The sequence below is a fragment of the Desmodus rotundus genome, chromosome 7 (assembly GCF_022682495.2).
Source record: "Desmodus rotundus isolate HL8 chromosome 7, HLdesRot8A.1, whole genome shotgun sequence".
NCBI classification, from domain to species: Eukaryota; Metazoa; Chordata; class Mammalia; order Chiroptera; family Phyllostomidae; genus Desmodus; species Desmodus rotundus.
In genome coordinates this window covers 82156365-82182792 of record NC_071393.1, presented here as the reverse complement: position 1 = coordinate 82182792, position 26428 = coordinate 82156365, and the positions used below count along the sequence as shown (strand labels likewise).

The window sequence follows — 26428 nt, the reverse complement described above, 5'->3', positions numbered from 1 at the left end:
CTTAAGACAGTGCTGGTTCACAAAAATCTCTCTCCTAACTTTGGAGTTAGTATTGGCTGATGGGGTCTCTTCTACGTTTTAGTAACTATTGGTGTCCAGAGGGGAAAGGACATGGTTTTTTTTTTTTGAGTATGAGAGAGGAGGATCCCAGCACCATCTGATATGAGACAAAGGGCAATGGGGGGAAATTAGAGTGGAAGAGACAATGATCTAACCCCTTGTGGCTCGAATATTTCACTTTTGCAAATGAAAAACAAACAATGCAAACACATTTCTAGGCTATTAGGCTACTAATGGAGAGTACAGGGAGTTGAGCTGAATGAAGCTTAAGCTTCACTGGCTTCACGGTAAGTCTGCTTCTAGTAGAAGTTTGAGGTTAGAGAGGTAACAGGGTGAATGTGTGAAGATCAAGCAGGGCCCAGAAGGCCTTTGTAAAACCTCTCTTCTCTCTTGAGATGAAGTGTCATTGGACGTTTTGAGCAGAGAAAATAGTGATTCCTGTGGTAGACAGAGTAATGCCTCCTCCCTCCAAATCTCCAACTCCTAACCCTGGGAACCTGTGACTGTGTTACCTTACATGGGAAAAGGAACTTGGCAGATAGAATTAAGTTAAGCATCTTGAGATGGGAAGATTTACCTGGATTATCCAGATGGGCCCAAGGTAATCACGAGGGTCCTTATAAGAGGAAGACAGGAGAGTCAGAGATGGTGACATGACACCAGGAGCAGAGGTCAGAGTGACGTGGCCATGAGCCAAGGAATGAGGGCAGCCTCTGGAAGCTGGAAAAGGAGGGGAACAGGGTCTCCCCTAGAACCTCCAGAAGGAACAGAGTCCTGCTGAAACACCTTGATTTTAGCCCCATAAAACCCATTTTTGGACTTCTGACTTCCAGAATAATAAGATAATACATTTATGTTTTTTGAAGCAACTGAGTTTGTGGTGATTTGCTAGAGCAGGAGTCGGAAATGAACACATATAAAAAAATCACTTTGCTGCTCTACTGAAAACAGATCATAGAGATAAGGGCAGAAGCTGGGGCCCCAGGGCGAGTCTAGTGCAGCAGCCACAGGGAGCGGTGAGGGGGCTTGGACCAGAATGAGGGCACCGGAGGGGGTGAAAAGAGGGAAGATTTCCTTTCTTCCTCAATTTCTGTCTCCTTTATATCTCTTTTAAAACATGTATTATATGAGTGCTTCATGAATACATAAATAAAGCAAGGCTCCTATTTTTTCTTTTGGTGTTTTCCCACTTGGTCCTGCTGGGAGGAACAGCTGAGGAGAAACTGGCGATGTCTTCTTACAAAGTCCATATGTTACCCCGTCACAGGTGGCTGACCACGGTACCCACTTCCTTCTCTTTTCAGTAAATGACTGTAGCTCAGCTTGGAGATGGTGCTTGATAGAACAGCTGCCACATCGCACAGTGTGTGTACAGCATACGTCCCCTTCAGAGCCACCTGGGACAAGGGGGATGCCTTTTAACCACCCATTTGAACTTGACTTTCCTTTACTCTGTGGCTCCTTAGGCCTCTCCTCTGCATCCCTGCTGTGCTGGTATTTGTGGGCATGCCTACCCTTTGAAGGAGATCCCTGTCTTGTTCGTTTTTCCTTTTTTGCCTAGAATAGACCCTTGCTCAAAAGACCTCAAGAAATATTTCTGGAATAAATAAATCACTTTGTCTTGGCTCCAGCAGATTTTATTTGCCACATGGATTCAGGGGTCTGAGACACAGAAGCCAATATGTACTAAAGAAACTTAACTTATAGCCCTATACATTTCAAAATGACAACCACACGCTTTGAAAAAACGCAGTTTCCTGTGCAACCCCTGAGGTATCAGGCAGATGAGAGACTGCCTCAGGCTTCTTTCTCATGTGTCTTTCTTTTCCACCTGGTTTTTTTCCTCTCACTTTGTGACAGGTGGCTTGCTTTCCCTTGGATGGCTGGAATGTGTCTCATCATGGAAAATTAAATGTCCTCTAGCTTCTTCTAGGCTCTTGTGATCCTTAGGGTAGATGTGGTTTTTTTTTTTCCTCTCTTTTTGAATGGGGGTGCTGTAAAAAGGTAAAACTATTTTCTGTCTTTACAGAAAGCATTCTGATCCAGTCCTAGTCCATAAAAATGCAGTTTTTCCTGTAGATAATTAAATTGTAAAAGAATGTCGACAAACAAGAGTCCAAAACAATAAAATCTGAAGAAGGATTTGGGTGTGTATTCTCAGCAAGGAGAGGGCAGATAGGTTTTCTGGGAAGGCCTCCATGGTGAAATAGAGAAGCCTAGAAGCAATGGAAGGTGAGAGTTCATAGGGTCACAAGGTTAACAGGGAGGGGGCGTGTGATTTGAAGGACATTCTGGAGCATTGCATTCTATGAGGGGAGCCACTTCTCTCTCTCCTTGACCTCCGGACACAGGCACACCCCAGTCTGCATTTCCCAGTCATCTCTGCACAGTATGTCTGACCATGTCCTTACACACAGGATTTCTTTCAAGCTTCTTTTTCAAGGGAGGTAGTTTGAAGTTTGAATTCTGCTTCTGCTGCATCATCTTGCTGAGTCTTTTCTTCATTTGTAAAGTGGGGATCGTAACAGCATGTACCAGATAGGATTGTTTTGAGGACTGATGAAATAATGCATGTGAAACATTTCATGCAGTACCTAGCTTTTAACAAATGCTCAATAAACATTAATTCTTCTTCTTCTTCTTATATAGTAAGTCCTAAATCTCCCATTGTGATGTGTAGAAAGTTACATGTGAAGGGCTTATATAAACATTTTATTGATTTTACTTGTAACTTGTATAATAGAATTTATGTGTTCTGGAAGAAATATAAGCCAATAAAAAAGTTTACATATTTTGAGAAACTATAGTAAGCCATGGGAAGAATAAAGCTCCCAATAAATCAAACTTTCCAAATATCTGGCCCTGATGAGCAAACTGGCTCACTCAAGAGGAAAACAAACCCAAGGCTGTTATTATTTGTATAAATCCCCTAACTCTGTTTCCAAGCTTTTTTTTTTGGTGAGGACAAGAATAAAATAATTGTGGAAAGATTTTTGTTTTGCCTTGGTTCTCTTGAGTTTGCTGCTTTAATGTCAGTAAGTCCCACCAGCTGCAGGTCAGCACTGGGGTTCAATAGGAAACCCCAATTTGGGACACATAGTTTTCATTTGTATCCGAGTGTGCCTTTGGAGTTAAATCAGAAAATCTTGGAGACGGGGGAACTCTTTTCTTCAAAGCTCTGCCCTCTCATTGTTCTTTCCTCATGTCTTTAATGAATTGGTTTGGCTTTCGACCACACAGACCAGATTGTGAAGAGAGAAAGAAAATTAAGAAAGAAATAAACTTAAGTCATTGATTTAGCTCGAGGGAGTTTTTCTGAGACCTGACCCAACCCAAAAAACCACCACCACCAATAAAACCCAAATGACACTTCATGTGTGGAGACATTCTTCAGCTTTCGGCTTGGGATCAGCCTTGCTGAGGAAATCTCAGTTCATGACATCCGGGTCCTATACAGAGACCCCGAATTCTCCATGGTGTCTCATCATTTCATGTTTTGGGGGACCTAAAGCCAATGGTCTGAAGGCTGTCTCCTAAACCACATTTGGTGAAGGACAAAATGCTCTGGTGTTCATTGAAGAAAGAGTCGCGCATGCTAACTAGGGACTCACAATTGCTGTGATCACTCACAGGTCCAGTAAAAGCCTGCCAAATCTTCCTCTTACCTTTGGTCTTATTAACAGAGCTGCTGCGTTCACTAACTAGTCTTAAATACGAAGGTATCATGAATTGTTCGCAAACTAATGAAAAAAGATGTAAATGACTTGTCTTCTCTTGCCTACTGGAAATGGAAACTGAATAATATTTATTAAGTTATGAGGGAGAAAAAAAAAAGCTCAGATTAAGAGCTGGGTGTTGCCTTAGAAGACCTGGAGTAGAATTGATAGGTGTTTGCCAATTTCTACTAAAAATATTCAGAAAATTATTTCGACCCTCTTGGGAAATAACAATATAAGAAACTTTAAGACTGACTATCCAAGCTTGTGTGATTTCCTGTTTTCACTTCTTATTTGCTATATTTTTTTAAAAAAGTTTTTCTGGTGTTTTTCTATTTACAAAGTGCTTTCTATACATTTTCTCACTTAATGATGGCAACTCAAAGTAGCATTATTTTACTGAGGAGCCATAGCTAAGCAGAGGTCATGAGTTTAAACACGCTTACATGGATAATTTGGTAGGAGACGATCTTAGGCCTTCATCGTGTTTGCATGAATTGGCATCGAAGCCTCTTAAAATGGTAGGTGATTTGGACTTGGAGACAGGAGGTGCAGGGGCCTCAGCCACCTTCCCAACACAGTGTTCAGAATTACAGTAAGAATGGCTTTGAGCTGTTCAAAGGACAGCCACGTGAGATTGCAGAGACGTCCACCACCAAGACTGGCAAGCATGGCCACCCAGGTGGCGTTGACACCGTTCCTGGGAAGAAATATGAAGCTATCTGCCCATCAACTCATGATACAGATATTCTCAACCTCAAAAGGAATGATTTCCAGCTGATAGGCATCCAGGATGGGAATCTATCATGGCTCCAGGACAGTGGGGAAATGTGGGAAGGCCTTCCTCTGCCTGAGGGAGATCTCAGCGAGGAGGCTGCAGAGAGGAGATCCTGGTTACAGGGCGTCTGCCACGACAGAGGAGGTAGCTGTTGCAATCAAGGCCATGTCGAAATAACTGGCTGCCTGGGTGGCGGTGGTGGCAGCAATTGCAGCAGTGACCCCTGAGCCTACAGAGGCTTCTTCCCCAGCCTGGCCTAGCTCGGGCCCCACCTTTAGCTGGACTCCTACACAATTTAATATTGGAAGTTTTATTTTGGCTTCCCCCACCCCATTAATCTGTCAGGGAGCCCCTTCCCTTTCACCCTTTTCCCCTTGGTCAGGAGTGAGTGAGTCATGGTCTTGGCCGGGAAGCTGCCCTCCAATCTTTTCCCCTCAGAGCTATGGCTTGTGATTTAGATTTTTTTTTTCCACTCTGCAGTCAGAAAGCTGTGGATTCTGGCAAATGGTCTTTGTGCCCTCCCCCCCATGCATCCCTGGTCTGGTCCCTTGTTCCCCAAGCACCACTCCCACAGACTGGGGGCCAGCCCCCTCCCTATGTCTATGTCTCTCCCCAAATTTCTTTAGCAGGAGATGGGAGAGGAGGAGAGGGGAGGGGACCTGTGCCCTCCTTAGGCATCTGGGAGGGCCCTGCCCCCATGGGCCTCACCTTTTCCTGTGGGCTCTCTCCTCAACATAACTTGTTAAAACCAAACCTGAATAAAGCTACAAGTTTAATATGGGAAAAAAAAAAGATCTAGGCCTCTTTTTCTTATAGGAGGATGGTTTCATCACTCATTTTTAAAGGTCCAAAAAGTCTTGCTAACAGGGAACAACATCTTGATTGCAGTTAAACATTTCCAGCAGAGTAGTGTTATTTCCTTCCCACCTTTTAAATCTGTGTCTTAGTGATCCCATAACACTTCTGGATTTCTAAATGCATGTCCTCCTTCCAAATAACAAGACAAGCATATATCCAAACATAAGTGGACATGGTTTTATTGTGGCTCAAACAAACCATTAACTCTATTAGAGAATTATTTGGGGGACGGAGGGCGTAGGCTACATGTCATCAATCCTAAAATGAAGGTTACTCTTTTTGGTGAATGTTCCCTAGTGTTTAACTGATTTATAAATGACCATTTCAGAAAATAAATGAGGTATCCTCATTTAGTTATCTTGGATCATGCAACAGGAAGCACATAGCTCAAAGATAAGCATCCTACAAGTGCTTCATTGATATGTTATTTTATTTGACTGGGGCAGACATCAAATTATATTGGTCTGTATGAGTTTAGGGGAGTCAGGGTTACTCCCATCACCCTGCCTGGAGTAGGACCTTGAAGGCTTAACAACCCATTTTCCTATATTCTTGAGCAGATTCAAAACAAGTGTCTAAGATGATCTCTGTTAACGACTGTTCTTTTGGCTCATTGGAATGGTGAAGGATGGCTTCCTATCCAGGCACATACATACCTCTCGTAGGCTCCTCTGCCATCATGAAAGAATGCTAACACTATTACCAGCTTGATCTTTGGTCTTGTGGATCTGTGCTCAGCTAGCTATACAGCATCGCAGTTCTCTAGGTATTTTCCAGGAAGTTCAGTCTTAAGCTCCCAGTCATTTAGTGTTCAGCACAAGTGCAGTTGAGAGAAATAATAATTAGGATGATTGCTTGAAGGACACATACTTCATTTATTTATCTAAATGTTCCTGAATCTATTCCTGAATGTAATCAGCTCAGCAGAGACTGAGTGCAGACACTCTCACTGGGCCCTCTAAATTGTGTTTGGGACGGTATTCCTAGGGTTGTTACAAAACACAGCTCTAAAAAATTCATTTTATGTTCTTTATATCAAACAATGACTTCTTTATGAGGATTTGTTAGAGAAATTATTGTGTGACTCAAGAACGAATACATAATTGTGCTTTTTCTGAGAAATTGGCTTATTTTTACTTTACAGACTATGAAATAAAGGGCAATAGGCCTTCCCTTTTTCTGTAGGATTTGTGGTCCGCCTAAAACAGGTGTGTGGGTCATCATATCAGGCATTTTTATTCTCATTGTTGACTTTAGTTGATCATCATCCTGTTTCTGTATTTTCTCCCACTCTGCTTTCCTTCTAAATCAGAGGGGAGTGGGGAGGGAGGTAACAGGGGAAAGAAGGGAAAGGGTCATCAAGGAAGATGTATTAAAGGACCCATGGACAATGCCGAAGGGGGGAAGGATGGAGGGTGGGAGGTGGGGGTGGGTGGGGCGGGGTAAAGTAGTGGTGGGAAAATGGAGACAACTATATTCAAACAACAATAAAAAAATTATAAAAAATATTTACATAAATGTAAAAAAATAAAATTTAAAATAAAAATTTCTCCTGTTATACATTCTTGAGCAGTTATTTTGGAGATGATCTTATGTGTAAACACTCTTGCATGACTAAAAAGATTTTTATTGCCCCTTCATGCTTGTTTATTTGGCTGAGTGTAGAATTACAAATTCAAAAATATTTTTCCTTAAAACTGGAAGGCATCACTCCAATGTCTTCTGTTATCCATATTGCAGATGAGAAATTTCGTGGTCTGATTCTTGTGTCTCTGGGACTAACCAATTTTTTTTTCTGGAAGTTTTTAATGTTTTGCCTTTGTTTTTGGAGCTCAAAATTTTATGAAGATCTGTGGGTCCACTTTAATTCATCTTGATGGCACTTTCACTTTGAAGAGTTATGTTTTATTCTGGTACGGGAAAATTTTCTTCTATTTATTTGAATATTTCCTTCCATTCATTGTTTATGTTCCCTTTTCCTAAGTTTTCTTTTCACAGTTTCCTCCTCTTTGTCATTTTGGTATGTGTATTAGGAGAGTTCTTCAAGATTACAGCTTGTCTATTAAATAAATATTTTAACTTCCAAAAACTCTTTCTTCTTCTCTATTTCCTTTGTTCCTATCAGCTTGTTCTTGTTTCATGGATGTGATGTCTTCCTGAATATCTTTAAAGTACTAGTTAGAGTTAAAAAGAAAACAACCCCTTTCCCCTACTTGTTTTCACCATTATCTCTTCCCTTTGGATTCTTCTCCTTTGTGCTCTTGCTTGTCTCAGATTTCTGGTAACTTATGGTTGCTGGCTTGTATTTACAAATGAAGGGCTAGAGGAATTAGTGCAGTTGCAAAGATCTTCATCCCTGCCAGGCCTCTCCTTTAAATAGGAGAGCCAGTGATGTAGCCAGTTCACAGAGAGGTTTTTCTTCATCTGTTCTGGCTGCTGTAATAAAGTACCATAGACTCGCTGGCTTACAAACAACATACATTTATTTCTCACAGTTCTGGAGTCTGGCAAGTCCATGATGAAGGCATCGCAGATTTGGTGGCGGGTGGGGACTGCTCCCTGTTCATAGACAGCTATCTGCTTGCTGTGTTCTCACGTGATGAAACGGGCAAGGGAGCCTCTTCGAGAGGAGAACTAATACCATGCACGAGGGCTTCAACCTTATGACCCAAATACCTCCCGGAGTCCCCCAAATACGTCGGGGATTAAGTTTCAATATATGAGTTTTGGGAGGATACAAACATTTAGTCTATAGTTCTGTGGGTTAGTCAGGCAGTTTGGCAAATCCCACAGCTGTCTTAGGAAGGCAGGCTTTACTAGGGCCTGACTCTGCTGTAGCTGATGTAGAGGTTCAGAACTGCTTCTCTCTGAGGCCTGGACACCCAGCCTTGGTTTCCTCCTTGGCATGTTGTGTCCTCTTTTTAGTGGGAAAGAGAGGGAGCGTGTGGCCCAACTGGCTCAATTATTATTTAATTATTCTGGTGATGCTCCAAAACTAAGGTGATCAGTTAATTTATCTTCCAAACTATGACACTATTTTTTTCAATTTTGAAGCAGTTCCTGTTTATTAACTGAGCAGATTACAAAAATGACCATGGTAGATACCTTAGTTCATCCTTCTAATAAGCCTGTTGATCTGGTCCTCCCTGCTACCAGCATCTCCACCTTCTACAAGATGGGTGGTCTTTTCCTTCATTCCACCCCATGAAAAAGATAATTTGAAGGGCCACAGGAAGTTATTTGCTTCTTTGAAGCATTTTCCAACAGAATAGATCTCATGAATCAGATCCTCTACTTATGAGAATGAAAGGAAACCCTATTAATTATTTTGATAAGACAATAAGCATAAACTGGTCTGTTACCCTCTCTACAGCACACCCTCAGTCTTTGTGTTCATTGACTGAATTTGGAACTTTTCTGGGCTCTGTTGGGAAGACTATTCTAATGTTTTTCAGTGAGAACTGTTTCTTTTTTTTTTATCTTGATATCATCTGATTTCTATTTTATTTTCTAGACTTTCTTTAAAATTTATGAAGCTCTACTAAACCCCACTTTTATTTTCTAGTACTACTTTGTTTCCATTCTTTAAAAAAAAAAGATATTCTGTAATTTCAGTGGGACCTCATTATTCAAAACACTATTTTAGGCTTTGATATTTTTGTTCTTTGTTTGGGAATCAGGAAGAAAGGGGATGACACTTTTATAGCCAGAGTTTGAATTGTTTCCTCCAGGGGATGGTTGGTTGAGAGGTTGCTTCCCGGTGGATTCTGGATTTCAGAGTCATACGCGGTAGGTGTCAGGAGCTCTGGACGTCAGTCCGATATTGTTCTTATCAGCAGTTGGGTGAGCTAGACTGGAAAACAAGAACACTCATAGGAAACTGGCTTCTTTAGATAGGTAAGAAGGAAGCCATGAAAGTGAATGTCAAACAGACCAATACTCTTCAAATGGTAGAAATGCAACCATTTGTGTTTTGTCATGTGTCAGGAGCAGCCCTGAGAAGTGCACTTCATACTTGGAAGTTGAGCCACAGGCGCTGTAAAGGCATTTAGATTCCTCTTGGACTTTTGGGAAAATGTGGACAGTTCTCACAATTCATGGCGCCTGGCATATAAGGGACGGGTATGAAGATATGTTCCTTTCTTCTTTCCCTCCCTCTTCATCTCCCTCATCTTTTCATCTCCTTTCTATTTCCAGATCTTCTTATCTTCGCTTTCCTTTTGGTCTTCCTTCTCCCATCCCTAATATGCCCTTCCAAGTTACTTTCCACCCTCTAGTCCTCTTTATCTCCATGGTTGTATGTATCTTCTCTAAATGCAGACTTTTACCCCTGTCCCTATACTTTATATTACCTGTCACTTATCCAAGTGGAGAACTGTGGGATTAAGGGACTCCCAGGTGAGATGGTTAAATCACTTACCTTGAGAATCTAGCATTGACTTCTGGTGGTTACTTGACTGACTCTCTTCCCATAGCTTTTATTATTCCATCATTTCCCTTTGGTCAACTTTGGATCTAGTAAACATGGAGCAAGAACTTGGTATCCTTGCCACAAAAATATGCTCAGCTGGTGTTTCTGAGCCACTATCTTTTCTTGCCGTCTACAAATTTTAATTTCTGCACTATTATAACCTTTGGGCTTGTTATCCTTTTATTTTGTTATTTGTACTGGTGTTTGCATTTGCTTTCAGGTAATGTAGAGCTGTACCTTGGCAGTAGCTACAAAAACCAGGGCACTAGAGAAGAAGATAGAAGGTGATTGCTGGAAGATACCAGTGATCTGGAATGAGGCAGAGGAAGAGTGCAAAGATTGTGTTCACTAGCTTTCATTCCCTGAGAGCCCCTCCATAGGTCCCTGTAAGCGTGCCAAAGCAGAAGACTGTCCTTCAGGCCAAAGCTGTAGACAAGCAAATAGGCTTCTTTCCCACAAAGCCTGGGGCTGTGTTTCAGTCTGCTCTCTGTTCAGGGTCCTGAAGAACTGTAGTCTGCCAAGAAGTGAATTTCTGATTGCTATAGTCCCATGGGACTCGGGAACATGAGCTCCCCTGTCCTCCAGAGCTGGGTGATCTTGGGGCATTGGGCATCCTCTGGGTGGCAGTGGCAAAAGACTAAGGTCACAAGAAATAAAAACTGGGGCACCAGACATGTGTAGAAGCTCCCCTCCAGGAGGTATTAGTGTTCTGGAGTGGGGCAGAGGTCAGAATGTGAGGATAGTGCCCACTGGCTGGAGCGAAGCAGAGGGAAGTACAAAGAAAAAAAAGGAGAGAGAGAAAGCTGCTTCCAGCCGAGGATGGGTCTCTGAGTCTCTGATGATGTGGAATTCTCTCAATGTCCGGGGTTGTTTACAAGTATCACCTTTGGCCCCATGACCATAAGGTCAGTGACTTCACTGGCCACTTCAGTATGGTTTTGTTTGGCTATGTTACATTTAATGACTCTGTAGCAAAAAAAAAAAATTCCTTCCCAGTGTGGCATTTCATTTTCAGAAGCTCCTTGGCCTTTAAGAACTACTCGAAGCTAAGAGTAAGGGTCTTTGTGGAGCTGAAGGGATGTAGAAATTGAAGACACGGAGTGTTTTGCTTTATGGCTGGCATCGGAAAGACAATGAGAAACATTTCAGCTTTCCATTTTGGGACTTTCCAGTACGTGTTCCAACATTTAGGCTGGAAAAACCGATGCCCTTCAAATTTCAAAGGAAAGAATTCTTGCAACCTTGAAGACAATCAAAGTAACCTAAGTGCTGTTATTTTAATGAGTTATATGATTCTTTGGGTTGAAAATTTAATTTCATACCTAATTTCTCTTTCTCTTTAGAAGTGGAACGGATAGTGAAAGCCAATGACCGTGAATACAACGAGAAGTTCCAGTACGCAGTGAGTAGATCACACAGAGCACACACGTGTGAGGGTAGGCCTTACCCCTTAAGGGAAGGAGGATTCATGTCTTCTAGAACTCTATGACCTCACTAAAAACTTTGTTGGCCATTTTAATAGCAAGGTGCCATATGTTTCCATAAGTACAGAATTTAGTAATATATACCCATTTCTATTCTTATTGGTATGGGAAGACGCATTCAGGCTTAGTCCACTTTGCTGCTCGTTTGGGCACTGCAGTACACAAGGATAGTAGGACACTGGGTCTCATGGTAGCACTTATTGATAGAAGTGATGGTGGTGGCTGGTGGGTGATGAGTGGCATTTGGGGATTTTCTCTAAGCAACTCGGGCTGAATGTGGAAACGTATATGCAGAAGAGAGTCCCCTGATCCTGAATGATTTTATTTACTAAATAAGTGGTGACAATGACTAATTAAAATGTGCGCTTTAAGTTGTACTTAACTACTTTTTATTTTTTAAAAATGAGGGTTTTCTTTATTTCCATAAGTATTTACTGAGTATCTACTGAGTGAGTGACTGGAACTCTTCTAGAACTCGGGATACATTGGTGAACAACATCGTGAATTATATCATGGGCCCCATCAAGGTGTCCCTGTCTTTCTATGACTCAACCTCAGTTGCTACATAGAGCCTTTTATAAGCTTCAAGAAAGATAATTGGTAGAACCGATTCTGTAGGTGACGTGTGGCCTATCAGACCTGCTGTACAAGTGAGTAACAGCACGTTAATGAAAGGAAGTCTCGATTCAGAGAGGAGTTTGGTGACTCTGAGGCATAGAAAGGCGAGTGTCAGGAGGCACACAGACAGTGTCTGTGCCAGCACTAGGCAGGGTAGAGAGAATTTTGGCCGATGGATTATTTTTAGTATTTTGTTCCCATTGGTAGCTCTTCCTCATAAATGGGGATGGGTGCATCAGGTTAGTGTAGCTTAATACTAGTAAATTGCAGCAGAGATAGCTAACAACTTCTCTCTCCTCATGCTGTGCTAATCACATAAACTGTGATTATAATTTAATGTTCGATGTAAATTTCCTTACAGGGGGTCAGTACACGGTTTCCGTGACAGATTTCTCACTGTAAAGTAATGCAGTGGCACTCGGATTTTATCCATCAATCTTGCAAGCTTGGTTAAAGTAAGTCTGCCTTTGAGAGAAGGAATCGCTCTCAGGAGGCAGATAAACGTGCTTCTCAGCCTGGGAGAGGAAGGGACTATAATTTTTCATGGTGATTAATGGTACTCAGTGCAACTCCCTGACATCTAGTCATTTAACCCTCTGGCTATTACCACAATTGGCTCCATGCCGTGCTAGCCATTCTACAGCCAGTCCTTTGACATAGAGAATGGCCCTTGAAAGTCTTGACCGTTAAGCCCTAAATCAGAGGTGTAGACATATGTATATTTTAAGACCTTGGGGAAATACAGTAATAAGTAATCTACTATGGGGTAGGTTACTTATTACTGTTATTATAATTATTACTGTTATAATAATTACTTATTATTTAAGTGCTTAGCTACTTATGCTATGTTTTCCAACATATAATAGATGTTTTCATTCTGTAAGTAGCAACTCCATAAGGGAAGTCATATTTTATTTGCACTTTGTAAGATGCTACAGTCTTTTATACTTATGGTTATTTTTACTTAATTTGTGAATTCTTTAAACTTACAGAAAAGTATAGGAGATAATATGACACCCACGTGCCCACCACCCAGATTGAATAGATGTTAATAATTTGCCGTGATTGCTTCAGATCTTTCTTTCTTTTAAAAGTAATAACATACCAATGATACAGAGATGGTTTTCTTTTGAGTTTGCACGATACTGACAAAAGCACACAGATGTGTGGCTGCGGCTGTGTTTTCTGTTGGGTTTCCCAACAACAACAAGACAGTAGGACAGTATTCTGCAGCTGCAGCAGATCAAACAAGGCAGCTCAGCCTCTGAGTTAATACATACCAAAGAAAGAACAAAAGCCATTATGGGCTGACAAAACCAAGAATGTCAACAGGAGTTGAGAAAGGGGAGCTGCAGAGCAGAGAGGGGCAGGTCTGATGGCCACTGCACTGGCTCACACGGGATAAACCAAGTGCTCCTGGAGTGAACATGGGTCCCCACGGGAATCAGTTGCTGGTTTCTTGTTTTGGGAACTTCCAACAGGATGGCTGATAATATTGGGAGCTGTGAGGCCTCTCTCAGCCTCAGTCTGTTTAGCTACAAATTTGGGATAATACAAGTACTTAATTCACTGAGTTATTGTAAGGATTGAGGTAGAATAAGACACGATAACCCTATGAGCCACTCTATGTAGAGATGGGATTTGAAGCTGTATCCATCTGAATTTAGGGCTTTTAAACCACTTCCTCTCTCTTTCTCTCTCTCTCTCTTTTTTAAATCCAGCAGACTTTTGCTTATCTTTAAAGGTTATTACTCTAACTGGAAATGGATTTCAAAAGACCCTAACTGGTCCCAAGGAGAATTCTCATAACTGAAGAAGTAACATTCCTACCTAAAGGCTGAAAAGGAATTGGAAATAAACCGAGACTTATTATGAAAAAGACGAAAGGAGAAATGGTGAAGGACCCTGAAATGTAGTGGAAAGAATGCTTTAGGATAAGATAGGTCGTAGTTTGAATCCTTTCCCTCTCTATTATTTGCTAACTTGTGATCTTGATTTGCTTATTTTTCTGAGCATCAGTTATTTCAGATGTGAAATGAGAATTTTTCCTCATAGGATTATTTACTAAAAGATTAAAGTGAGATAATTTATATGAAATAATTGATAATAGTAAGACTAACTAATATATCAGATGCTTACTATGTTCCAGGTCCTGCTAAATCTTTTATATGAATTTTTCTTTTAAACCTAACATGGCTGTGGGCAAATAGTCACAATAAATTTTAGATTCCCTATAAAGGACTGGCTTAAGTAAGATATTGGCAATAATAGTGTTAGGAAGATACTGAGAAATTGGCTGAAGTTATAAACTTTTTGCAGCGGTATCTTATGAAAAGTTAGCAAATCTGTGATACTGAAGATGTGAAAGTTGCTGATAAATTGTGAAGATGATGCTAGAGTACAGAAAAAAAATGCACCTAAAACAAGAAGACTAATAACAATTGTGGTAGTACAGACCACTTCCACCCCCTTCCCCACCAAATAAGCCATATGCGAGTGATAATAATTCAATGAGATACTTATTGAAGCATTTGATGAGTTCAGAAAATTTTCCTGATGCTCTCAGTACATGGTGAACAGTGATAGTAATAACAATAAAGTTAGAGATGATGATAATCTGAATAGCTTATACAAGTGTAGAGCTTAGCATAGGAAAAGCATGGTTCGAAGCACTCTACTATATTAAGCTTTTTTAATTTCACAACTCGATGAGAGAGTACTTTTATTATCTCACTTTTATGTATGAAAACACTGAGGCATAGAGATCTCACTTCAGAGGCTTGCCCAAGGTCACACAGCTGGATCACAGCTCCCATTCCTATAGCTGTGAGTCTAGCTATGCACCAGGTGATTTGCACAGATTGCTGATCTTCCCCAAAACAGAGAGAGTAAGTGGAGCTTCATGTAGTAACTGAGGTCACATAGCTAAGAGGTGGCCAAGATGGAATTCTAATTCATATTGACTGGATTCCAAAGATGTTTTTCCCATGATACTATGCTATTCTTTTGGTCAATCCTGAAAAACAAACAACAACAACAATAATAAACAAGCAGGGGAGAGTAATGGGAGGAAAATGGGGACAACTGTAATTGAACAACAATACAAAAAACTACAAAAAATTGCCCCCCAAACCCTCAAAACAAAAATAAATAAGTCTCCCAAATCTCTGCTCCTTTCCTATGGGTAAAGTTTTTAAACTCTGGAGACAAAGGCAGATAAAAGTGATACCAAATTTTACAAATATGAGGCTAAGGATGACCTTAAATCTTGCCCTTAACATTTGTAGATGAGCACTTGGGAGGAAAATTTACACAAAGCTCAGATAAATGGTGTGATTTCCATGAGCACTAAGCTTGGCCAAGAAAATTTTTCTCTTTGAAGGCCGAAGGATATTTCAGTACCTAGGGAACCTTAATTTATCAACAAAGCCTAAAGCTTCAAAGTACATTATAGGAAGTAGCACAGACTTAAAAAAACGATCAAAAGTACTTTTAAGAAATAAGCAGTTTAGAGAGAGACATGACTTGGGGTGGTGAACACACAATACAATGTACAGATGATGTGTTACAGAATCGTACGCCTTAAACTTATATAATTTATTAGCCAATGTAACCCCAATAAATTCAATTAAAAAAGATAAAGGGTTCAGAACATAAATAAAGACAAGGTTAATGATTCTAAGTGAAATGAATTGGTGAATTAGACATAATATTGTGAAAACTAGAGGGGTTTCAGACTGCCAAGATGTGTAAAACAAAGCGGATTGAAGTGTGGAGGGAGAGCAAGCCAAGTGCTAGAATTATTATTCTCATTAGAAAGGAGTTCAAAGTTTTCCTGGTTAATAATAGGAATGAATAATGGAAGTAATGAAAACAATGTTGTATTAAAATATGTTAATGTGAAAAATGTTAGAAAAATTGTGAGAGTGGGCCAAGTAGCCAGACTCATTCCTATTAAAAGGAGTTCAAAGTGAATGGTAGTAGTGAAAACAGTTGTAGTTGTATTAAAATGTGTTGATGTAAAAAAAAAGTCAGGAAAAATATTAGATTAATATAGCTGTTTTCCGATTTCATTTAAAAGTAAACAAATGGCTTTAGAAATCATTGTTTTTTACTGGTTCTTGTTCTCCCTCTTTCTCACCCAGTCACAGGCATGCTCTATGCTCATTCGAATTCTTCACAGAATTTGAGAAGGGAGATGAACTTATTTGAGTGATGAGAAAGTTATCCAGCCTCAAAATCAGAAACTTTAGTAAAGCTGAACACTCAGTAACTTTTATCTGCGTGTATTTCGTGCACAAAGGTAGACGGGAAGTTTTGAAAGGATTTTTTGTTTTCCTGAGCTTAATTATAGATCCTACTCAGGAAGTGCATGGGCTTATATAAGGTGGTGAAAATTTAACCAAATTGCTTTGCATGCTTATAAAGAAAGGCTTCCATCCAAAAACTGTAATCTAACACTTTAATTTATTCCTAGCATCTTAGAATGTCTTGTTGATATTGCGGTTATTGGATGGAATCTGTAGTTGCTCTCGTGATTTTTGCGAGTGGTAGAACAATGACCACTTGGGTTTTTCAAAGAATGTTCATGCAGTAAGACACTATGGCTGACTCTCAGCAGACAGTGATACGGTGACGTCACCAAGATGCCCTTCAACATGAATCGGTTCCATTTCCCTCCCGTTTGTTTAAATGGGACTTTATACGTTTCAATGATCACTTTTCTTTTCTCTTAATTCACAGTGAGTGGTAAAGAGAGGAGTAGAACAATATGATCCACCAACATGTGGGTTTGTGACTAGACCCCTTCAGGCCCACTTTGTAGTAATGTGCTTCTCTGAGACCAGGGTGGCATAACAGTAAAACTGTACGTTCCTGTGGGGGGGGGGGTGAATTAATGATTGATTGTCCTTTTTTTATAGAACTAAAAATGATTTTCAAAATTTGACATATTCACAATGTGCCTACATATGCCTAGCAATGTGTGAATTTGTCGACTTACTTTACAAAGTGGTTTTGAGGAAATACACAAAAAGAAAATAAAGCTCAAGGGACTAAAAATACATGAGGAAACTAGGAAGGGCAGTGATTTTTAGGTGGGCCCAAAGTGAATGTGTGAGGGCTAAAAAATATAAATACTTTTCTTCCTACTTCCTAAATTCTTCTGGCAGGACTAATAACCAAATTAAGAGAGAAAGACTAACAGAAGAATAAGTTTAGTAGAGGCGCATGGGGAATTTACGTAGATGTGATCATTCCGTAACAATTTCAAAGACAGTGAAGCAACATTGGGTACATAAGATATTTTGGACAAAAGACAAAGGGCCGGGAGGTGTGGTATTAAATTTCAGAAGGGAGAATGGGCAATTTACAGGTAGTTGAAGAACTGAACACACATGGGAGGAAAGGCCTTGCTAGGCAACTTGGAAACAATGGGACATAAATGGCATTTAGCTGACTGGCACCTACCTGCCTGAGGCCCTCTGGTTGACCCCACTCAGTTCAGATTAGGGAAGGCAGCATCCTAAAATCTCCTTCCTGAGGCATGTCTCTCTGTCTGAATCTCTTAGGCAGGATCAAAGGAAGAAGGGGCAAAGCTTCTTTCACAGTCTTTTGTTTCTTAACAAACACTTAAAATCAAAAGCATCTTCTGGGTAGCAGAATTATGGTCCCTTCACATATTAGAAGGCCCTATCTGCTTAGACTGGCGATGTGTTGAGAGCTACTGAGGTTAACAGAGCGGGTATAAATTCTGCTGTCAGCCTTCAAGGAGCATATATAAATTACTCAAGAAGAGATGACCAGTACATGGGAAAGAACTTGACAATAGGTAATCTTGAAAAGGCAATGCTAAATTCTAATTGCATGGTGTGGCTGTAAGTGTTAGGGAAATGAGGGCTCAGGTTGAGTGAAAGTGTTTGAGGAAGTGTTGCCAGAATAAATGGGAAGTGATTCTACCTTGTTTGTCTATTTGTACCACTGCAGTTAGGAGGGAGGGACAGCAAAACCCTGTATTCTATTAATTAGTGGTGACGTGTGTGTTACAGGAAGTTGTGGCTCAGATTATTTTAAAAAAGAGAGTCTAGATTATTTTTAAAAAGAGTTTTAATATGAGGTAATAAGTATTCAGGACCGGAGGAGTCAAAAAGTGAAAAAGGATTTTATTTTCCTCCAGATTAAATAGGTTAGATATTTAAATGGAAATGCCCAGGTAATTATGGAATGTAACTTGGATGAGGTTAGAGCTGTAGATTAGGGATATCAGTTAGAAGGAAGTACTTAAAGCTGAGAGAAAAATAGAACTTGTCAAAGAGTGATGGCTGAATTGTGGCATGTTGGGGTGAAAACTCTCAGTTACTTAGAGACAGGGAGGGAGGGAGCCCAAGGAATGAGCAGAGAGCAGCAAGGATGGAGAACAGAGAGAAGATGGTGAGAAGACAGTGGAGGAGGGAGCCTCTCAGGAGACAGAGGCTGGGTAACCCTGCACCTGCTGCTTGGTGCCCACGAGGTTAAGAACTAAGGAAAACCATCTTTCAATCAGAAGGAAGCAATGGAAGAACCTCTGAAGAAGGCAGTTTTAATTTTTCTTAAAATGTTGGGATTTGGAAGTCAAAGGGCAGGAAAAAATGCAAGAAAGAAGGGAGTAGTATAGTACACTCGATTAAGAATTTATCATGAAAAGGAGGGAAATAGTGTAAAAGCTTTCAGGCCTACTGAAATGAAGCATTTCTGAATCACTCTTCTCGCTCATTTCGCCTATGCAAGTACACAAAGTCCGTGGAAAGGTAAAAGCAAATATTTTCTTTGGGAGACTCTTTGGATAGCAACATGTTGGGACACATCCCAGTCCTGCTTTAATCCCCAGCCTGCTGGAAAATTTGGGTTTCTCTTTCTCTTCTTTCTGCGCAGCCTAGTTGCACTGCCAACGTGCTGTAGATCCTCATCAACAGGCCTGATAACCAAAGCAAGTTATGTGCCAACTCGAGTACAGATGATGACAAGCAGAGTGACAAGTTGGAGTTAGTTGTAGAAAGTGCCAGTGATGTGCATTTGTTATGGGTTTCAGGTTGTTGGTTGTTGCTTTCTGTGTGTGAGCATGTGTTGGGGCATTACCATAGTAACGGTGGCTTTTTAGCAAACATTGAAAATGCCTTCTGTTTTATGTGTTGTTGGTATCTGTGTACATTATCTACGTTCTATATGACAGAAGTTTTTATTTTTCCTTTATAAATAATTTACTTATAGGAGAAAAGATAATTTTTGGACATCTCTCAAACTCATTTTCATTCTGGATTCAAGAGTTTAAAAGTATAAATATTTTATCTTTTTGACATCTGATTTATTTAAAGAGTGTTATTCTTTGGCTAAGCAGTTGTTCGATTCCTTGTTTCCTTAATATGGTTTTAACTTTTTGCTTTAGTTTCTGAATTCCTATTCCTGAATGTTCTAAAATGGTACATTAAGATAGTTTAAAAATCCTACGTTTCACCCCCCACCCCAAATTGTTTTCTCATTCACAGCATTAACATACTCAACAAATCCTTCTGTTGTGCCAATTTACAAAAATAATTCTTGGTGTTAAAGAAATCCATTCCTCTGAAAACAGGTTTCACAGGATCATAATTTTATATTCCATATGTGGACTGTTTCTGTATGGCCCAATAACTATTTTGACAGAGGACCTACTTTGCTATTTTCAGTAATTTGTCAACTCATTTGTCTCAATTTTCACGACTGGCCTTATGTCACTAGCATACTTCCCCTTTCCCCAATAGCCCTTTAACACAAACTTTTAACTCTCTAGAGTGAGCCACTTTTAGGGAGGCGTTGTAAGCAAAACGCACGTAGCAAGTCCATCAAATTGTCAGGAAATCCGGATTCACAGAATTAGAGTTAGCGTACCCAGTTGCCAATTCCCTTCATCCGAAATCTCTTTACACAGAATACTTGAGAACCACATTCTACTCAATGCATATTGCTTTCATAAAAATATGTTTTCAGTTTTGAATTTAGTGACACCTCTTCAGTTAAACTTGCTGCTCACCAATAACCACGCCTAGGCCTGGAGTCTGTAACCTCAAACGCCAGTCTGGGACGACTGCCTCACCATCGCAACGGCCTCCTTGCTCTTGTGCTGACACAGGCTTAGATTGCTAGGGCACTTTAGAACGTCTTGTCTTTTAGAACTCGTCATTTGGGACTACTTGTCACATAACTAACTTTTGGGGCTCTGGAACATATCTGAACTGAGAATTATTTTGTCTTATACTTGTGTATATATGTATTAAAATCAAGAATCCTATCTAAAAATACATTGGTAACTTGTCTGAAACTCCTGTGCTTCCCCAAGGAGGCCAGAAATGAGGTGGGAAGGAAAGCCTTTGAATAAGGTATGGGATGGGGGATGAGGGCGAGGTCGTTCTGTATGTGGACATTAGCCTTTTGTAAATATTGTAACTGGTGAGGATAAAGTAGAAAATAAATATAGGTATAGATTTGTTTTACAAGTTGTTAACCTTTAAAAATATAATTGTTGCTAAAAATAGAGTGCTGCTACACTTAAGGAAAATTGGTGCCACTTTAAAAGAAATGGGACCTTGTGCTGTGAGTGCAGCTGCACTAGCATTAGTTCACAGATTAGTGCGGTCGGAGGGATGAGGAATTTGACCAATGATGATATTTTGTTCGAAATCATGCAGCGTGATCACACATGACCATCTGGAATTTCTATAATTTTCTTTGTGCAGAGGCTATGTATTCTGGTTTTGTTTGTTTTTTGTTTTTTTAAAGAAAACATTTTAAATCCCACAGATATTTTCTATCCATCTTCAATGGGCTAAAATGTTTGTTCTCAGTAATCTCTGAAGTTTCTTTAAATAACATACTTAACACAACAGAGAAACTGAATTATTTTTATGCATAGGACTGTGTCCACCTGAAAAGCTGTCACAAGTACTTGGTCGGGGGGTATCTTGTACATGACATTCTTAGAGTTAGCAATGCATGAGCCTATTTTATAAACTCTAAGACTATGTATTTGACCTGTGCAGTAGGCACAGTATTTAATGTCAGCCATCCCTTAAAAGTGAGCCTGTAAATACTGTTGCATGATTTTCTTTGGTCAGAAACAGTGGGATGAAGTGGTGCCACTCAAGTCGGGATTCCTTCAGTGCCACTTAGCAAACCCCTGTCTTCGGTGTATGCAACTAGCAAAAAGTTTGTGTAACGCGACAGAATGTTTGCAGTTGCCACGTTTTAAGTTTCAGACAAGGGGCTCTTCTCTATTCTTCTCTATTCTTCTCTAACCTAGTCTAGCAAAATTAGAGGAAGGACCCTCGGGATTTTTTTTTGTTGTTCAGAGAAGAAGTGTACATTTTCAGGCTTAACAATAGAATCTTCTACGGGTAACAGAAAGTGTCTACCGTCTCAACCCTCCAAAGATCACAGAGTGTTGGGACTGTCATTTTGCTTTCTGTGGGGTAGCTGGAGAAAACCAGACAGCTAAAATTTCCAGTCCCACCTGCCTCCTTAATAAAATAACGTTTGTAAATTAACTTGCGGACACGAAGTAGCAACTATCCTGCATGTCATTGGGTGTTTTGTTTTTTATAAATGGGTGAAATTTCCCAACCAGACACATGCCATTCAGTTTTCCAGAGCTGGTCGCACAGCTGTATAAAGCAGCAAAACTGAGGGGGTGATTGCTGTATACACTTGGGATTGCTTTCCATGGTCTCATGTGAGATAATTGGTGTCAGAATCTTGACTTTTTTACATTTGGAAACATCAAATAAAATGGAAATAAATAAAAAAAGATAGTTAAAAAATCCACTTAAACTCTAAACCTCTCAAGTGTTTCTTATTTACCTATTCCAGGCTTGTGGTACTTCCAGCATCCTCATCAACTGGTTTCATTTCATCTGCTTTGTGAAGGAAATTTCAAGTAAATCCACCAGCTTTGGCTAATTTATTTTACTTGTACATTCTTCCTTGCAATGATATGAATTGAAAAGTTTACAAGCCGTGTATAATTGGAATTAGAAGAGTTAATAAGCTAACTTTGATGTTAGAATTTGGGGGCTGGGTTATAGCCTAGCTACAGTGACATAGATTTAAACTAAGACTGAGAATGAAAAGATAGAGCAGGAAGAAAAGTAACTTCCTGTGTGAAGAGAGAACTACAAATGCAGTTTTCTTTGTTGGCAATGGATTATGTGAGTAATCCACAAATCAACCATGTGGATAAAATTGGGCAAGTTCAGTAACGGATGAGAGGTTAACAGAAAAACCACCAACCCCAACTGTCTCAAAGTGTTTTTTAGTCTTGTTTTGTAATTTTCTGGACTGGACCAAATAGTTTGGTTCTGCGATCATATTATCAAAAGATAGTAACTATCATATTTTACATTGTGTAGTTGAAAGATTAATCAAATCACTTGTGTAGAAAATGTGGTCTCACATTCATGTGCACTGTTGCCAAACCAGTGCTCAGATTACTGTTGCATTTTATAGCTGACTTTCCATGCAGTTTCTTACAAAAGTAAGCCATTGAGTTTAAATTTGAAGACACTTTAAAGATGATTCCAGGAGTTGATTAGGGGGCCACATATATAAATGTGTGTGTATATATATATACACATATATATATGTGTGTATGTATATGTATGTATATATATACACACACACATTCATATATATGCAGGTAGGTAAGGTTGTAGTTTGAGAATGTGTACACATCTTTGTAAGAATGTTCTGGCTTGAACAGTGAAAAACTATTCTTTGAAAAGTTAAGCAAAGGGCAACAATCAGATTCTTATATCCAGATCAGTGATCTAAGTCTCTAGCTGCCGCTACCCTTGTCTTGATATCTCTGGCAGCCTTAACTGTCCTGAATTTCACACCTGCTCCTTGGTTCTGAATCAAAGTCCCGTCATTATAGCTGTGGCTGTCCACGTGCAATGCAGGCATGTCGCAGATGGTGACATCATTCTGCACCGACAGTCCAAAAGTGCTGGGAAGAAGAGTTGTTCTATACAAAACGGACTGACTGCCCTGGTACTGTTGAGTTAGCTAAAGTTCGTGGTAGAATCTCAGTGTGGAATTAGTCTTTACAGAATTCTGACTGATGACCTATCCCATCTGTGTTTATATGACACTGGAGGAGGGGAACTCACTGCCTCCCCAAACACCCTTTTCTGTCTTTGGATAGTTTTGACTTTAAACAGTTTTCCATCAGTTGGACCACAGCCATCTTCTCTTGCTTCATTAGCCATCAGTTCAGCATTGCTTCTGAGGCCAAAGCAGAGCCAACGTGTCTCCTGTTTCATGTGACATGTTTTTTTTTGATAATTTGGATTTAGGATATCAAACTTGAGTTCACTGAGTAGACCAATCTCCAGGACAATTACCTCCAATTCTCCTTCTTTTCAAAGAGCTTCAGCTTTTTAATAACCTCTTACAATGTGTCGCTCCATAGTCAAGCACAATTTATTTCAAAAGTTATTTGACTAGCTTGAAGTAGAAGAATTATCAATGCAGCCTAAGATGGCATTAGTGTTTTGGTGATTTCTGACTTTATTAATCTCACACTAAATCTCATTTTCATCATTGGGGACGAGGAGTGTGTTACAATTGTCTCTGTATCTTACTTGCCATAGAATTTCATGCACAATGGGGACTTATTCTGTTATTAAATTATCCCTTTCGTTCCTCCGAGTCACATGTGGACTTGACGAGCGTGTCTTCCGCGTCGTCACGGATGTCTGATCCAAGGGGCCAGTTGAATCAGAGCCCAGGCATTGGTATTGTTTAAGCTCCCCAGGTGATTCTAATGAGCAATCAGGATTAAGAATCAGATGTAAGTTACTAATAAAAATATTGAGTACAACACGGTCAAAGACAGAGCTGTGTGCCTCATCACTAGACGCTTCCCTACAGATTGCCTTCGGCCCATTAATCATTACATCTGCCTGATCTAACCGCTGTGCTTTCCTATTTGTATAATTAACTTCCTTGCTGCCAGCTCATTTTTTTTGTTCAAATATGTTGTTATTGCTCTCCCTTCTAATAAGCAGAAGTCTTTTTAAAAAATTAACCTATTACAGAGCCCGTTCAGATGGCTTCTGTGTGGAAGCAGGAGGATAGAATGAATAACTGAACTTTGAAGATTCCTTCCCACGTCATGGTTCTATGATTCTTGCAAACCACTTAGTCCCCTCTTGCGATATTTTAAACACTCTTCTAGACCAAATGCCACAAAATGGCATTGTTTTAAGCAAGACATTTTTGAGGTTAGAAACATAAATGGTCTGAACTTCATCATAATGTTTTGCAGAGAAAGCATTGTTCAGACTTTTCTAGGTGAGAAAATAAGCTAAAGGAATGTTTGATTTTTTTCTTCGTGTTTGCTCTCTGATCGAGGTAACAAACTGCATGAAGATATGCTATAAGATGTGAAAAGTCTGTGTTTATGCTAGCGCCTGTCTTTCTTTGGCAAAGGTCCTTCTCTTGTTACGTACTAGCAATAACTGGTTTGTGCTGTGAAGTACTAACAATTCTACTAGCTCATGTTTTCTTCTGATAAATAGAACGGCTTTTCCCCTACATATTATTCTGTATTTTTTCTAATTGGGTTTATCAACCTTGTATTGAGTAATTAGTAAGTGTTTATCACTTTGTTAAATGCTTTTGAAACTTAAGAAAACATAAAGTCAGGTCTTCAACCCTCAGAAATTTGCTATCCTTTTGGGCATTGGAAATTATTTTATATGCATAAGTGAAATAATAGTATAAGAATTTATAATATTAAGTATGAAAATGAGTGGTGTTAAGCTCTTAATTAACATTTTCACTATATTGCATAAGGAAGACAATTTTCTAAGAAGAGATGACTTTGTCCCTCCCCTCCCCTCCCCTCCCCTCCCCTCCCTTCCCTTCCCTTTCCTTTCCTTTCCTTTCAATTCTCACCAGAGGACATGTATTCATTGCTTTTAGACAGAGGGGCAGGGTGAGAGGAAGGGAGAGAGAGAAATATTGATGTGAGAGAGAAGCATTGATTTATTGCTTCCCTTACATGCCCAGACTGGGGGGTAGACCAGAACCTAGGTATGCGCCCTGACTGGGCATCGAACCCACAACCATTCAGTGGGATGGTGCTCCAACTAACTGAGCCACACCAGCCAGGGAGAGAAGAATTGTTTCTTAAATTTGTTCAATAAGGAATAAATATCTTTTAAAAATATGAAAGAATGGTAAAATACCATGTTGCAATTACATAGTATAAAAATGATCTAACTCAGTTTGCAGACCTACCAATTTCTACTGCACTTGAATCCATGCCTGGATTTGGGAAACAATTTGGCTGCTCAGAAAGCCAAGTGCCAGTCACCTGTAAACCCATACAGACTGACTGAAGAAAATTACAAGCTCACTCAAATTTACTTCTGGGATATACTAAAATGGAATGTTTTGAATATAAAAGGTAATTTTTGAATTTTTAAAAAATTGTAATGTAAATTTATATTTGTGATTATTAAAAATCAATACTTAAAATATTTTGACACTAAGGAATAGTTCTGATTTATGTTTCATGAACAAACAATTATAAATACATTCCCGATACAGGTCTTATATGCAATTATTGCCTGAGCAAATAATCAGTATTGTGCACTTTATCATTTTGAACAGGGGGTCCCCCAGCCCCATTTGTGCTCCTCACCTGCCATGCTCCCCCTTGCCTCTGTATACCCATTGAGTTTCCACCATGGTCCTTTGTTTTCCAGCTTTCTGTTTGATCTGGTCTTTTTATTAGCTAGCGTTTAAATTGAGAATGTGTGATATTTCTCTTTATGCAATGTATTTTTCCAAGGATTGGAGAGGAAATCTAGCACCATGTGCTTAGCTGAGTTAGGGACACTTTGGCTTTGTGCTCCAAGTCGTGGTGTGAGGCATGTCAGAGTTTCCCCCGTGGCATCGATTCAGCCCCATGGTCTAGTGGGAGATCAAATTCCTCTCAACGTGCATAATCTGTGGGGGACAAATGGGACTTCTTTGGATTCATACTAATGTAACTGAATTATTTACACAGCCTTTTAAAAATGCACACAACCTTTCTTACATCACAGGTATGTATGCTTATTCAAATGCTAAGAGGCCATTTAGCACTTGGCTTCTTCAGGTTGGTTCACAGGACTTAGACCAACATCACTGGCCTCTCCTGGGGCTTGTTAGAAATGCAGACTCTCAGGGCCCACCACCCAACTACTAAGTCATGATCTACATTTGAACAAAACCTCCGTGTGATTCATGTATACTTTTGTGAATGAAACATTTGAGTTCCAGAAGCATTGGATCTGTCCTCTATTCTTACGTTAGTTGGGAGTGCCCTGAAGATTTGGGTGTAAGAAAAGGGGTGAGGAGAAAAAAATATTTAATTATCAAGCAC

The 26428-nt window shown here is 39.8% G+C and overlaps 1 protein-coding gene and 1 pseudogene across 9 annotated transcripts in view; both read left to right on the top strand.

The window, feature by feature from the left end:
* The window catches only part of ATP8B4 (ATPase phospholipid transporting 8B4 (putative)), a 222568-nt gene that overhangs the window by 39657 nt on the left and 156483 nt on the right, over positions 1-26428 (top strand). For all 9 annotated transcript variants that reach the window (XM_024568257.4, XM_024568254.4, XM_053927684.2 and 6 more), the window contains one exon: positions 11227-11285. In XM_024568257.4, coding sequence (XP_024424025.2) covers positions 11227-11285 — 59 coding nt within the window. The remainder of the gene's footprint in view (positions 1-11226; positions 11286-26428) is intronic.
* LOC112311804 (eukaryotic translation initiation factor 5A-1-like) lies at positions 4277-4731 on the top strand (annotated as a pseudogene).